The sequence below is a fragment of the Saimiri boliviensis genome, chromosome 8 (genome assembly GCF_048565385.1).
Source record: "Saimiri boliviensis isolate mSaiBol1 chromosome 8, mSaiBol1.pri, whole genome shotgun sequence".
Taxonomy (NCBI): domain Eukaryota; kingdom Metazoa; phylum Chordata; class Mammalia; order Primates; family Cebidae; genus Saimiri; species Saimiri boliviensis.
Window position 1 is genome coordinate 43,040,125 of NC_133456.1, and position 16,894 is coordinate 43,057,018.

The window sequence follows — 16,894 nt, forward strand, 5'->3', positions numbered from 1 at the left end:
TGATGAAGATTTAAAAATGAGTCATTACCCTCAATCCCTTTAGAAGAACAGTATACATGATCAGGGAAGACAAAGGCCATGTTTCTAAAAACAGATGATTATAAAGAACAATGACTGAGTACGACTCATTTGCCCTGTCTTTTGTAAGGGTACCAGGTATGTATCAAACAGCAGTTAAGGAGACCTGTTGAAATAAATTTCCTTACTTAAAAAAATGAAAAAATGTATATTATTAAAAGCTGAAGACTGCAAGTAAAGCCACTCACTCAGACTCTCCTCCAACACTACTCCTTCCAAGCAAGCTGTTCCCTAGTTAGAGGCAGCTGTGAAGCAGTGCTGGTGAAGCATATGGATGTGGGTCAGGGTATCTGGGATTGAATCTGCTCTGCTACGTATCCACAACATGACCTTGGGCAGCTCAGCTAAACTTTCTGAGACTGATTTTTCCCAACTGTAAATTGATGATGATGACAATAATCCACATTTTAGAGGATTGTGGTGCAAAGAAAAAATAACCCATAAAATATGGCATGGCACCAGAACTCGATAAATTGTTTAGTAAATATGAAAAGCATTTTCTTCTTTTACAGCACCTGTATCCTCCCACCCAACACAAACACACACACATTAGTGTCTGACAATTAACTGAAGAGTCTGCCACCCTACAATTGATTCAACTAAGGGACCTTCTGTTTGCAGTTGGTAATTATGATAGCTTCCTTCAACTTTGCTCAGAGGAACATGTGGAGATACTTTTCAAGGACATTTTAAGAGGAAAGTCAGTTAGTAATTTTGGTTCCAAAGTGAAAAAAGCTTCTATCCAGCTACAAAACAGGGTAAAAGTGGGTCACAGAGAAGAAAGCCTGGGCGTTATAACTTCAGCCCATTCCCATCCCACAGGTCTTTTCCTTCAAGTAACTGTGTTCACCAACAACTCCATCAAAAGGTATTACTAAGCAATAAATCCACCTTAATCATAACCCTTTAACCACAAAAACTGCTTTTTCATTTTAGTTAAACTCGTTAGAAAAACAATGGAGCCATGTGGCCCAACGGTATGAAAGTGACGTTTAGGAATAAGAAAGAATCAGGAAGCTGGGCACAGTGTGGCTCACATCTCTATTCCCAGTGCCTTGGGAGGCTGGGTTCTGGGAAGATCACTTGAGCCCAGGAGTCCAAGACCAGCCTGAGCAACATAGCAAGACCCCATCTCAAAATTAAAAAAAAAAAAAAATTAGCAGAGGGGCTGACTGAGTAATGAACTGTATTCACTGCTGAAGCTATCAGGAAAACTTCATTCTACTGGGTCTTTCTAATCACATAAGTATTTTTAGAATAAATATCAGTAAGAAGAAAAAATATCAACCAAATCCAATTTAACAAACTAGGTAGAAATAAACCATCTTATCCATTATAAGATCTATCCAGGTGTTCTGAAGACATTCAGGGACAAAATTTTAGAACTTTTCTTGGTCAAACCATGAATCTCGTCATTTCAAGTGACTACCAAGTACAAGTATGACAGACTGCAAAAATGAACCCAGAGAAATCTTCCTTAAGTCTTAGGAATTATAAACTCAGTACATCTTATTGCAACATGACTTTTCATCTCTACCAAACCTCGTAAAATTAAGAAAAAAATAAACAATGTATATAAAGGGAAATACATAAATATTATAGGTTATACCTAAATATAATATATTCCTTTAAGTATTAAATAAGGTAATGACAAAATAGAAATAGTGTTACAGTCCATCCAATTTTGTGAAAAGTATCTCAGAAGTTCTTAAAAAAAAAAAAGTGGGGGGGAGATGTTATTATAAACTAACATAAGATAAAGATTTCAACTAATAACATAAATAGGGGCTCCTGGAGACAGATTAGAGACCTTTTATATAAAAGCAATAGGATCAGGGATCCTCCTGCATCTTAGATATGCTGTAGGAGTCACAAAAATGTACATATGCTAAGATATCCAAAATTTCCTGTGAAATTTTAGAGGTTTCATTAGATTGTTAAAGGTTCAAGGATGGTCTCTTAAGCCTTTCTGCTTTCAAAGTAGGGACCAATCTTATTTAACATGTTTATAACGGCTCTTGAAAAAAAGAGTGCAGGCTGAGTGTCATGGCTCATGCCCTGTAATCCAGTACTCTGAAAGGCTGAGGTGGGAAGATGGCCTGAGATCAGTAATTCAAGAACAGCCTGGGCAACACAGTGAGACTCCATTGCTAAAAAAAAAGAAAAAAAAAATTAGTTGGGCATGGTGGCATGCATCTGCACTCCCAGCTACTCAGGAAGCCGAGATGAAAGGATCCCTTGCACCCAGAAGTTCCAGGTTACAGTGAGCTATGATCATGCCACTGTACTATAAGCCTGGATGACAGAGCGAGACTCTATCTCTAAAAAAAAATAAAAAATGTTCTCCCAACACAAAATAGTAAAACAGTTCAGCAAACACCAGGATGGATGACAGTGGTGAAAAATGTCTAGTCAATGAAAATTCAAATGATCAAGGGAAGACCAGGTGGCTTAAAGTTTAAGAAAAAAATTTATCAGTGAGGGCTCATATTGAGTTCTGGAGTAAATTAAGATATTCTGAGCAGTCTTAAACTTTAGACTTGATATCAAGGATAATGAGCTTTTCTACACCATCTCTTTGAACCATGTCAAGAGACCTATTGAGCTGAACAAGTCTGACAAACGATGACTTTGAAAACTGCCAACCACAGGCTCAAGTTTCAATTAAGATGAAAGTGTACTTAAAAAAGAAAAGAAAAAGAAATGCATAGATCAGCTGCATAGCCAATAATCATGGGCTGATTCGGTCTTGTATTTCATCAAATGAATACACCAATAAATGACTGTTATAATAGTAATTCAGTATAGTCTTAACCTTACTGTCCATGAGTAAAAATTAGTAAAAAGATTAATAGTATTTAGTATGACTTTAACGATAAGCTTCTATAAATGCATAAATGTAGTTATTTCTTAATTAAGAGTCCCAAAATATCTTTTCTAAAATTTGACTCTATTTTCCCACTTATGGTTGAGCTGAGTAGAGTTCTTCGTTGCTTTCAGTTACTGTTACAGCCCCAATTTAAGCCCACTTTACAGTTTTCTCATTAGCTAAATATCAATTGTATTATGTTACCTCGGCAAACTGAAACAATGGTGACTTCTGACGCAATTCAGGAGATTCTGAAACATCAGGCCTGCATGGGCCAGAGGATACCTGAAACAAAGAAAGACGTCCCATTTTCTTTTGTACTATTTACTGCGTTAGGTAAACATTTAAGGCTCTATCTTCATTATCAACAACAGTTACAGAAACATCACCTTTCAATCAAGTCTTTTTCTAAAGTTATACATTTCTTCTTTTATCACAATACTAATATTGACCCACTTTTGCAGTTAGGTGACAATTACTTTGGTAGTCAACTGTTAGTCAAAAGTCACAGGAGGCTTGGAATGTTAGAGAGGGAAGAATTTCATTATTCTTCTGATCTAACCCCCTCTCTTTTCAAAGATGAAGAAATTTTAAGACTTCTCCCAATGCTAAAAAAATCCCCTGATCACCACAAGAAGTATATATTTATTTACTGTACATCTTCTTCCAGGGGCTTTCATTAATGTGTTATCCCCAACACTGCCTGGGCACAATGTAGATACTCAACTAGTATTTGTGGAGTGAACTAATAAAAGCTGAATATAGTTCTTTCAATCCCAATTCTGTGTGATTAATCCCCACTTTCCTGAATAATGAAATTAGACAGCCTAGGGAAAATAAATCATCTTTCACTTTAAAGAAAAAATGAAAGGTACAAATACTTTTTAATACCTTGCTTTCTGACTACAAAATAATCCAAGTTCACTGTTAAAAATCTGAAAAAACAAAAACAAAAACAAAACAACAACAACAACAAAACCAAAAACAAAAACAAAAAACAACCCACGCCAAAACGAAAAAGAAAAATCACCTACAAAGTTACCCCCCAAAGATAAGTAGTGTTAATACTCTTATATATTCTTCCAGTTGTGTTATGTAGGTAATGCTTAACAAAAATAGAATACTCTAACAGTTACAGAATGTTCTGTTTTTTAAAAACTTTAATATTCATTTTTCTGCATCACTAAGTCTTTTCCAGTATAATTTTAATAGCTGCATGTGATTATATTTGATGGGTAAATGCTATGGAAAGAGCTGCCAGTCACCCAGATTTCGTTCCTAAAAACAGTTTCGCACTGAACCTCTTAAGACATTGAGGATGTGTTTCTCTAACAATGTCACAGGTCACTGGGCAGGATCAAACATTTGAAATTTTAATTGTCACCTTTGGATTTTAAAGAGTAATGGTCACCTTCTCCCAGAGACAAGCACATTAGTGAAAGTACAGAAGGTTTAACTAATTTGTCACCTGTGGTTTGGCTGCAAAGCCTGACTCTCCTATTATCACTGGCTGTTTGGTATACCGTGCCAAATGTCCCACCAAGGAAACACAAAATGCACTAAAAAAGCGGCTAACAAATCCTGAAATTTGTAGCCACAAGACTGGGAATTCTTTTATCGGAAGCAATACCTGAACAAAATGTATCTTTATAATTTAGAAATATTTTTAAAAAATCAACTTCTCTGCTTTATTAAAAAAATCTGTGTTTGGCTCCTGTTATTTGGTAAATAATCAAAATTTTACTTACATTCAAGCGTACGACTTTTTGAAAATTATAAAATATCTTTATAAAACTTTAATAAAATAGTTGTGCATAAAAGATACTCAAAATTAAATGTGTTATTTAGAGTAGCTACACTGCATAAAGTCTATATAACATACATGCTTATTTCAGATCCCACAGTGTAAGAAATAGTAGCATTTATGAGGAGGTAAATTCCCTATGGCTTAGAGTTCATATTAACATCATGAAGAAACTCAACTTTCTTTTAAGTGTTATATATAGATTATTTGGCCACAATAACATATCAAGTCATACAATTTTAAAGTTAAATAATACCCTTTGCAAAGTTTTAGGATAGATGGTCTTAAATAACACTTCCCATTTGAACACATAATTATGAAGGCATCTATAATCCTGCACATGGTTTGCCAATTTTAGCATGCAAGCACGTAAGTCTACACGTTTGTGCTTATCATGCACCTGACAAAGAGTGGGTGCACAATGAGCGTCTGTTGACTAACTTAATTCTCTCCATATTTATGTGAATAGGAAGAATCTCAGTGATCCGGCCAGGAGTACAATAAGTGATGTCCAATGGCTAAGACAGCAGGAACAGAATCACGAATGCCGTGCATTTCACTCTAATGGACCACGTCCTCTCTCAAAACCTAGTTACTCTTACTCTTCAGTGCAGTATAGTGGAAATGGTACAAACTTAGGAATCAGGAGAATTGGGGTAGTACTAAGCTTTATAGTTAGCTAACCCTCTAGGACACAAAAGAATAGAGGCAGTGTATCAGAAGGGGTCAAGAGGATGGACGTAACAAAGAAAAAGAAAAAAGGAGGATTGGGAAAGAAAGAAACAACGCCAGCAGCAGAAGACAGAGAAGCTGCAAAGAACAGATTCAAATGTTTCCTAAAGCACCGGAGTCTGTCTAAAACAAACCGAATAGGGAAAATAGAGCCCAAATTTCTCTAGGAGGCTTCCATTCAAAGCAGTAATTATTTACAACTGTAATTCTAACTTGTCAAGGTAAGAAAAATTGTAAAATATGTCATTTATTAAGAAGGCAGAAATCTGTGGGATACTGGTTAGAGGTATTTCTTCTGGGGATCTAAGATCTCAAAATCTCAAAATACAAAAATTGTTCAATGACATGGCAAATATAAATATGAAGAATTTATTACTGAGTATGTGCTAAATAAGGCATCCTATAAAATGTATGTATCTGTGCACACACTGATCTACACATGCATCTGATTAAAAAAATAAGACATTCTATCCATATAAAAGAGAAAGAATAGTTCCTACAAAAGGCTCCCACTTGAGTAATGTTATTATTCAGAAGGTTCCAGACCTTATAAAATGTTTAAAATATTGTGCTATATCATCTTGCTCTTTGCATTTAAAGTATTTTAAATGACTTATTTTTATTAGGTGGGACACACTTTTTACGGATAAACATCAGTTATGTAATATATATTCCTATGCTAGAGCCAGTTTTCCCATTAATTAAGAGGAAAGAAAAAATATTAAATAAATAGTAGTTAAATAAGGGAGAAAAAAGCCCAAAAAGCTGTTTCGAGAAATAGTCTCTGAAATAATCGATAAAGCCACTAGGTGCTGCTATATGCCCAAAAACGAAAACAGCTAAAGGGACTTTTGTTAAGTACATACTCATTTGATTTCCCTCAAATTCAGTCCTCTCTGTGATTCAGCTATAATCCTCAAAAAACCATGGAAGGGGAGTGATTAGTATAACTAAGAATTACAATGATGTGGTATTTTTTTCACAGGAGCAATTCAGATAGTGAAATTGAATACATAAAAAAAGTGAACTAGCTTCCTGATACAAAATAAGACGAGGCCAGTTACATGCACTGTGAGTGATGTGGAAAGCTGGGTTGTTATCATGAGCCTGTCCTTACTTTGCAAAGCACAAGACCACAACCATGCACTGCTGGCATTGTACTGAACACGATCAACAAAAAGGGTACTGCACTGAGCCACACGTTCCTACTCTTGCCCATTCAAACATTTATTGATTACTCACTTATTCAACCAATACTTAATAGGTATCTAAGACATGCCAGCCACAAAGACTGCTACTTTCAAGAAGCTTATATCCTACTTGTATCGATGTGTTAGGGAAGAAAATGATGACCAAAGGAAATGTGCCCAACCCTTAGTTGCTTGCAACTCATGTGCAGGGGACAGCAACATATACAAAAATGTAAGTGCATCATGGTGAAATGTTACAAGGTCTACAGGAGGAGGGAGATGCAGCTTTCATTTTGTGTGGGAAAGAAGATAGGTAACTTCTAAGATCTACCTTAGGAAAACCAGGAGTTCTCTCACAAGTGTAGAAGTGATGCAGTACCAGGAGGTAGGAAACTATGAAGGCAAGAACCCTGTGTTTGAGAAAGTGACTTTCTCAGTGTGGCTGAAGAGTAAGATGCATGGGAGTGTAGAGGGAGAATGTGAATTCTACTTGAAGAAGTTGGAAAACTGGGCTGGAGGCAATGGGGAGCCAGCCAAGGTTTTCAGTCCCAGAGGTGTGTAGCCAGGTAATTCTGTGAGGGGAGTGCAGGGTGACGCTGGCTGGGAATACTGGGGGCAGGAGGCTAATCAGAAGATTAAGGAAATAAGCCAGCTGAGATGTGGGACCCCAACTGCATCAAAGATGGTAACTGCCAGGCTTCAATAATTGCCTGGAAAGATGTCAGGGCTAAGGGAAAGCGGTCAGAAACACAACGCTTGTGTTTCCAGAGTAAGTTAACGCCTTTCACTGGAAGAGGAAATCTGAGAGACGGAAGGAGGTTTGGACGGAGGCAGGGGTGTCTTTTATGAGAAGAGATGTTTGGGGGTAGAGGATTCCACCTGAAAGTTAAAGGCGAAGCTGGTTACTAACACCCTGGACTCAGCTACCTAACATGAGCAGTGCACTACATCTGCGGAGTCCTGGGCTGCCGTTGGGGGCATAACTGAACAGCACCACAGTCAAGTGCTCCACAAGCAGAATACACATTGAGTCATCTGGCTAAATAGAAGAATATGTCCTTGGTTTTACTCAGGGTTTCGGGGCTGCTGGAGTATTGATTTTACTCCATGAGTCAAGTTCTCCTAACACTACAATCTGTGTGGCTGAGCACTAGTATGGAAGTCCAGAACAGACTCCAGGCCAGTTGTAAAAATAACTGCAGTAGCAATTGAGGTAACTCAGATCACCTTTCTGCCTCAGTTTCCTTATTTGATAAAGTAGGTAACGATGCCACTCTGCCTACTTGCCTTCTTCACAGGAAACTGTGAGAATAAAACGCAACAGTGTACATCAATGTGCTCTCCAACAACAACCTAATCGACAATAACAACACCTCTCTTGGGAAGGATGCTTCCTTTATCTTCCTGTTCTCCACCCTTCTCTTTCGAGCCCAGCTCTTTCTGCCCACCTTCCACACTACCTTTGCCTTCATCTTTGAGAGACCAAGGAGCATACCCAAGTTCATCAATGTGCAGCCTACGGACTCATGGAGGATGTGTGATTGTCAATCAAGCTGGGTAAAAGGACCCAATTCTCTGGGCTTGAGCCCCACTGTGGACAGACGAAAGGAGCTGAGCTCTTTGGCTGGATGAGCAGGTCCAGCCAAAGTGGGCAGTGAAGAGTGACATAAAGGGGGAGCCACCCAAGAAAAGAGAAAGCTCAGAGAGCCCATTTCCTTTTCAGTGTAGAATTTAAGTAAGCTATAAAACTACGAGAGGGAATAAAAGTTTTGATGAGGTACAGGTAGGAATTGCAGCAAGGAGTTTGAAATTCAATGGATTGAAGTATTCCGGAATAGCCAAATATGGTAGCCTAAAGGAGGCACATATCTAATTAATTCAAATACGCCAAGAGGCAGGAAAATGAATTGCCTCATTTCACTGATGTTAGAAATTAGAATATGTAATCCCAGCACTTTGGGAGGCCGAGGCGGGTGGATCACGAAGTCAAGAGATCAAGACCATCCTGGTCAGCAAGGTGAAACCTCGTCTCTATTAAAAATACAAAAAGTTAGCTGGGCATGGTGGTGCGTGCCTATAATCCCAGCTACTCAGGAGGCTGAGACAGGAGAATTGCCTGAACCCAGGAGGCGGAGGTTGCGGTGAGCCGAGATCGCGCCATTGCACTCCAGCCTGGGTAACAAGAGCGAAACTCCGCCTCAAAAAAAAAAAAAAAAAAAAAAAAAAAAGAAATTAGAATAAAGAAAGGTGAAAATTTTCCATTTTATCTAAATCTATATTTGTTTAAAATTGTTTAAAACTCAGTATTTAAGATGTGGACATAATCATTCCTTTATTCAACAAATATTGGTAAAAATAAACTTTTCTCTGTCTCATAGTTCGCCGATCTCCATCATTTAATGAAAAATAAGGTGGGTTTAAATTCTGAATTCCTCATTCCATGACCTTTGAGAAGTTATTTCTCCTCTCTGACCTAGTTTCCTGATTTATGAAATGGGGAAAACAGTAAAGAAGCCTCGTAGGGTTCTTGAGAGGATGAAATGAGCATGAGAGACTCCATGTCAACTGTTAACACAGTGCCTGGCCCCAGCAAGCACCCACGAAATGCCCCTGCTCTGGCAGCAATGAGCTTCGGGAAGGGTGCAGCCCAGGACGCCACAGAAGTGGCCAGAGCTAAGGTTGGATGGGCAAAGGCTGACTCACCAAGGCCCCTGTGCACTGCAAGAAGACTGAAGCTAGTCCTCTTGGGTTGAATTCTAGTTCTGCCACTTTGTAGCCGCACCATCATGGGCCACTATATTTTCCCCTTCTCTGCCTCTGTTTCCTCACCTAATGGTAAATGTTTACTTATAAGGTACGTTAAGACTTAACTCAGAATTGTTACAAGGATTCAGAGTTACTTTTATGTAAGGCACTTAAGAATTGAGCCTTGGAGGCAATGTTCAATACATGTTAGTTGTAATCTCCAGGCAAGTGCGTGGACCTGCTGTAGTTGAAATCTAGTAGTTGTTCTTGATCCAAAGTTTCTTAGTCTTCTAGAGACAATACTTACATATAATACAATAAGAAATGTTTTATCATGTCCTTTATTATACAGTTCATAATAAAGTATAAAACAAAATATAATCAAGTGTTATAAGGTATAAAACTAACAATATGGGATATAAGAGATTAGAGTAAGGAGGGAATTAAATTTGGCTCAAGAAATCATGAAGGACTTCCTGGAGGAGGTGACAGACTACTACTACAAACTTACAAGGCAAAATATATTTATTACAGATTCAGTATCCCTAATCCAAAAATCTAAAATGCTCAAGAAAATCTGAAACCTTCTGAGTGCCAACTCATAACACTAAAGGAAATGCTCACTGCGGCATTTCAGATTTCAATTTTTGGGATTTGGGATGCTCAACAGGTAAGGATAATACAAATATTCCAAAATCAACAAACAAAAACACACCAAAAAACTATAACTCTGAAGCACTTCTGGTCTCAAACATTTTGAATAAGCAATATTTAACCGATATTTTTGGATTTTCAGATATTTTGATACATAAGTTTTAAACATTTTTAAACAAGCAGATCATGGTGAATAAATGAAAACCAATGTGATTTCCTTTAAAGCTAGAAGTATCATGTAAAGAATTTGCTATATCTAAAAACTTGAACCTTAAGACAATATCAGCTTCATGCAATCTATCTCGTTCATTCCCTGACATGCCTTACACATAGAAGGCATTCAATAAACACTTGTCATGTAATTAAATGTAAGAAAAGATGGCACACAGTTCAACACTGTTCAATTCTCAGAGAACATGACCTTTACAGTTCTTTTATGGAGGTGTGCCATCATCTGTTGGCATCTTCTTCACTAATCTGACACTAACTCAGCTACTCTGCTGACTTTGGACTTCCTATACTGATTTCTCTCAGATATTAAAAAGTTGTCTCCTTCTTGAGCACCTGGTGACAAACAGAGTAAATTACAACTGCAATTTCTGCTAAGTTTTCAATGGACAAGGCCTGTGTGTGTGTGTGTGTGTGTGTGTGTGTGTGTGCGCGCGTGAGCGCGCGCATGTTGCTGGTAAAGCATATTACGGCTTGTGGGAGAAATGTCCGATATAATTTAAACCTGCAAGTTGAATATGAAATGCCTAAAATAACTAATGGCAATCATACTATATACCTACATAAGAATTATTTGCAGGAGAGTTAGAAGTACCTTACGGGTTTTATTTACTTAATCTTCATTGCAGTCTTGAGATTGGAAGGCCAACAGGTATTATTATTAGCTCCATTTCATAGGATGGAAGGCAAAGAAAAAAATGTCGTGATCAATACTGTCATATCTGTTGGCTCCAAAGAAACAAGCATTCTAAAACCACAGACCCAAAGTCTAAGGTACTACCCATATATTTGAATGTTTGGCTTCAAACAGGCATTCAACTATATAGATACTGATACCTTCAAAGCTTTTCATCAGCTATAATTACTCGGCCTAACTTACAGTCTACATTTCTCCAACCACCCCTCCCTTTCTGCTCTAGCTAAGATGAATTTATGTTGCTCACTTAGGTCTGATACTGCATGTCATCCGTCCCGAGGTTAATCCAAGCTGTTGTATACATTATACATGAATAACTGCCCCTTGCACAATCTGAATTATATCAATCTCTGCCTTTATTTTTAAAATTAATTTAGCTTTCCATTATTATTAAAGTAACTAACATACAACAGATTTTTAGTCCTTGAGATTACTTCTAGAAAATCTAGATCAAATACTTATACTTTATTTATTGTATATTCATCCTTAGAGAACTCTCTAGTATGAAACATAAGGGCTTTATTCTCTGCCTTTTCATTAGTACTTCCCTGAGTTTGATGTGAATATGATTCCTTTTATTTGTTCTACATTTTTATTTCTGGTTCTTTAAAGTTGGGAAAAAAAAAAAAGCAGGTATTTACTTAAACTTCTGGGCATTCTACTGAATAGACAGGCTCTCACTTCTGCTGCAACTCCCTGCCAGCCTACTTTTATCTGGCACTTACATTTTATTGATTGGACAACTACATTTGATTTCAAATTTAAATAATTTGCTGTAATCTCATATTCACTGGACACCCTCCTTTCCATTTCCTTTATTATTATGGGGTTATTTACTAATGATAATTCTATGCTTCTATTTTATAGGGTCTCCGTAGTGACATGCTGAATCTGCTACTTGGAGCCGGGAGTCACTCCTTTATGTCTTTCTTGCTCAATATATCGATTTTGCTTCCTCAATCAATAAATCCTGTAACAACCAACATTGTTTTAAGTAATGTATGCATTTCAATGTACTCTGTGTATAAAAAAACAAGGTCGATTATGTGAAAATAAAAGACACAAGACAAACTATCAAAATGCATCAATTTTCTTCATCGCAGACACAGTTACCACAATGAGACTATAGTACCATGCTAGGCTTAGTAACAGTGGCACATTAAAAAAATGTTGAAATAATAATAATGCAAAAAATCCATTATGGTAGATTAAGAATTGATTAAAAGACAGAAAAAAGAGAATATATAAACATTTTGTTTGTTATTATTTGCCCATTGATATCTCAAGATATTATAATTTCTGTCTAAAAACTCTAAGAGCATTTGGGGTGGATCTAAGAAATAGCATAAGCTTTTAATCTGGGACTTTATTGTTTCAGTTACAGTAAGCCTCTCTACTTCCTAGAGAGGCTTGCATTTTAAGAAATATCTAGTCCCTATGTTAAATTTTTCATATTTAAAAAAATAGCCTTTGAGGACTTTTTCTATATGGTTAGGTCTCAGGTCAATGCGCAAAAGAAAATCTCCGTTTAAGAACAATATTTCAGAATAAGGGTTCTGTCATGGCATTTAAAAAGCCATTATGATTAGACCACTTTTTGGTGGCCGAGTTTTTGTAAAATGTCACTTTGGTCTTACCTCACGTATCAACAGACTTCACAGTAATTGTTCTAAATGTCAGAAACATGAAATTTCTGTATTTCTCTCACCTCATTATCCTGCTAGTTTTCTTAGGAAAACGTAACTACATATTTATTACATTTGTCTCATGTACATCTGCCTGTGCACATAAGCCCTTAAAGTTCTATTATCATATCTACATATCTGGAATAAGACTTTTCATAGAAATTCAGGTGCCAATGCAGTCTACTGATAGCTGTGAAGTAAATTCTCTAACTGTATTTAGAGACAGCATTATTTTCTACAACTTTCACCACTTAAATATCTCAACATTATTTTCAGTAGTGGCCTAAATATCTCTGAGATGGGAAATACTGAATATGAAGAAAGAGTTGTGTTCTCCGAAGTGGTTCTTAAAGACCTAACTGCCACCACCTTCTTTCTTAGCATAGATTCTCTCCTCCCATTACGGTTCCCTTCTTTCAATCATTTAGCTTTCTTTGATTCTTTAGCTTGAGAATTCCCAAAACATTTCCACTTCAGAGATAAGAGGTCCACCACTGCATTGAGTTGCATGTGTCAAAACTCTGCCTTCTTAAGAAGGCATGCTTTTCTTTAACTAGCATCCATGCGTTCTACAGATGTTGACTTGTTTACATTTGTACTTGAAGGTGAAAAGGAATATTAAATAGCTGTTGGGGATGAAACACTATGATAATCTAAACAGTTAAGAAAGATGATGCAGGCTTTCACAATACAATGCATTCTTGGAAATCATATGAGTCAGACGTGTTGAAAGGTCAAGTGCCTATTATTACTCCAACATTCACCTTTGTGCTTGGAACAACCTACACCTGAGTGAGAGTTTGATTGTTAAGAGGTAGCAGCAATGTGTTAAAAGTGAAATGATGCCTGACAATGCTATTATGTTAGAAACTACTAACACGATGAAAAATGATATGCAAAGGCACCAAGTGGCACGTTTGTTTTTTCAGCTGAAGATTAGCACAATGTAAGTAACTACAGTGCATTTTTAAACACATTTACACATTTCTTGCTGCACTGAAGTGAACAGAATCAAAATAATTGTTAAACTGAATAGTCAACAACTATGGATCCCAAAAGTAAACTATAAAAAATAAAAACCTTTTCTAATGTAAATAGGTTATTACCTAAATATACATCTACAAAAACCACTATGGCAAAAGCTTTCAAGTATAATATACATGACATAATCACAACTAAAATAAAAAAGTAAAAAATATAACCCAAAATGAAATTGAGTCATTGCTATTTGACCCTAAACAACAAGTCTGGTTGGGGATTGATAACATCAGCTGTCGGTTAATTCAACTAGCCTCTGTTAAATGTCTCTGGGAAATAGAGGAATTCTACAAATGCAGACTGTGCATAGTTAACTGCCACTACCTGCCCATCAAAATCATACCTCAATATGTTTAGCAAAAGCAGCCCGATAACTAGATCACGAAACCAAGGTCATGAAGGCCTAGGTCCTTTTTCCATTACAAAGATTAAAACAGGCCGAGCACATTGGCTCATGTCTATGATCTCAGCACTCTGGGAGGCTCAGACAGGTGAACTGCTTGAGCCCTGAAGTTCCAGACCAGCCTGAGCAACGTGCCAAAACCCTGTCTCTACAAAAAACAAAAAACAAAACAAAACAAAAAATACAAAAATTAGCTAGGCATGGTGGCACATGCTTGTAGTCCAAGTGACCCAGGAGTCTGAGGCGGGAGAATCACCTGAGCCTGGGAGGTCCTAATCATGCCATTGTACTCCAGCCTGGGCAACCAGTTGGGGCGGGGAAAGAAGAACGAAACAATCCTGAAATGCCATGTTTCCTAATTTTCAAGACAGCTATGTGGAATTATTCAGGTACCAGAGAGAGTGACAGTTGCCTATTTTTAGCTATCATCTTTCTACTAGCAAGTGAACATCACCAAAGCAGGGAATGTTTTGAATAAATGAATTACAGCACCCAACTGACATAACCACGACACAGGCATGGCGAACGCCAAAGATCCATACATTGCGTCACTACAGCCTAACTTGGAGGTTTGGAGAACCGCAGCGCCTGACTTGTGTTTACAGCCTCGTGCCCTTATTTACACCATTTTGTTTTTACCCTCAACATACAAGATACACAGAAAGATCTTAAAGAGGAAGATTATACAGTTTGTTCACGAGCTGTAAACAGTGAAAATGCCGAGTGAACAATGTACACAGACTACAGCTGTGTTCCCACCCCGCCCTAAGAGCAGAGTGAAGATGGAAAAGGACTGGCTTACCTCTGGTGTGCCAAGAGCATGTTCTCCAGCTAACAGCAGCATACTCAGGCCTCCCATTTGAGTAGGATCTATGGAAGTAAAGAACAAATCATCAACTTATAAGCATGAAGTGTACACGATCCACAGAGTCAAAAAGAATACTCACAAAGCCTAGCAATCAGAAATCCAACAGAACCACATATAACCTTTTATAAAAACCTTTAAAAAACTCTTTATGCAACAGTAACATGGCATATATATTCTTAATGCTCATACTTTGTGAGCCTCTTGAATACCCCTCTTTTCTCACTATCCCAAGAGTACTTTCTTCAATACCATTGCTGTTTGTAACATTAATTTATCTCCTAATGTAATACTTCTTTTCTTACTCCTTGGGGAGTTTAGATAAGATTTTTTAAAAAGAGTGTTTCCGCTTGTCTTCTAAGAAGTTTTAGATTGTTATTCTCAAATTATGACTTCTGCCATGGAAATTAGGACTAATCTAAAAAAAAAAAAAAATAGGCTATCAGAGAACTAGAAAACAGAAAGAAATTTTCCAGTCAGGCTTCCAAAATCTAGTAGGTTTTATTCAAATAACCTTTCTTTAAAGCTTTCGAAATAAACTTATATTAACTGATATGTTTTTGACATTTTACATTTTAGGGGTAGTCAAACACTTGCCCAAAATGCCTTCAAGATATAAAATTAATGCTTTTTATGTCACCAAAGGTCTTTGTTTTCACTATTTTGATAATCAATATAAACAGAAGGAGGAAATAAAAACAGCAAAGTGGTGGATCTATGACCCAGGTTGTACCTAAACCAAGAAAGCAGAAAGCAGAATTGGGAACAATGGCTCATGCCTATAATCCCAGCACTTTGGGAGGCCAAGGCAGGAGGCTCTCTTAAGGTTAGGAGTTCGAGGCTACAGTGAGCTAAGATCACAGCACTGTACTCCAGGTGTGGGTGATAGAGTGAGATCCTGTATCTAAAAAGTTAAATGAACAAATAGAAAACAAAAACAAAGAAGGTATCAAAGAAAAGGGACTTGTGTCCTATAAGTCTGTCTTGAATTAAAATTTGGAAGTGTAATGAAAGAACATACGTCAAAATGCCTAACTTGGCATCTCTCCTAGTGCACATAAGGCCCTCAATCAATGTTTATTTAATTTTAGGGATCTACAATTGAAAATGAGGATTCATCCTAACGTTGCACAAAGAAATACAGTTGTTCCTTTTCTTTTTTGGGTTAAAGATATGTCCTTAAGTACATCTTTGTATACAACCTGTCTTAGGAACTCATAAAGCAACTTTGATTTTATGTTACATACAGTTTAAAAAAACAAACTTGCAAAAAACATTCTAAGGTAGCCAAAAAAAAGGGACAGGGATGGGGAGAAGACGGTATTAGAGGAAAGACTATGTTACCAAAAGATCAGGTGAAAAAATAGCTCAACATTGGAAGGCAGCCACATAGGAAGACATACACAGAGAATACAGAGACAAACAGTAGCTGAGTTGATGAAACAAGGCTCTTTGGTGTTGTTTTAAGATCCCAACTTTAATTAAATGTTAAGTTTAAGAACTATTGTGGCTGTTGAAATTGATACTTAAATCACCTAAAAATCAAGAGGGGGAAATGCATTTAGTAGAAAGTGAAAGTTTAGTTTGGTTCTTTAAAAGAGAAATACTTTTGCAGCTGTTATCCTAGAGATCAGGAGGATTGGATGAGAGCTTTCTAAAGAAAAAAATGTGTTAGTTCAAATTACAAAGTAAAACAGGAACATGATTATGTGATAATTTATATACCAATGTGACTTTGCAAGAAGTTTGCTATATGGATAATAAAACATAGGCCAAGAAATTACCAACATCTTTTATATTAATTCATACTTACATAATGTCATTTAGAACTATCAAAACATATTCACATACATAGGATGCTTTCTTTAGTGAAATTCAATGAAAGGGCTTGCACTAAATTATAATC

The 16,894-nt window shown here is 36.9% G+C and overlaps 1 protein-coding gene across 12 annotated transcripts in view; it reads right to left on the reverse strand.

The window, feature by feature from the left end:
* Positions 1-16,894, reverse strand: part of BBX (BBX high mobility group box domain containing) — a 277,630-nt gene that overhangs the window by 63,975 nt on the left and 196,761 nt on the right. For all 12 annotated transcript variants that reach the window (XM_010350036.3, XM_010350033.3, XM_074404425.1 and 9 more), the window contains 2 exons: positions 14,926-14,993; positions 3,152-3,232 (listed from right to left, as the gene is read on the reverse strand). In XM_010350036.3, coding sequence (XP_010348338.1) covers positions 3,152-3,232; positions 14,926-14,993 — 149 coding nt within the window. The remainder of the gene's footprint in view (positions 1-3,151; positions 3,233-14,925; positions 14,994-16,894) is intronic.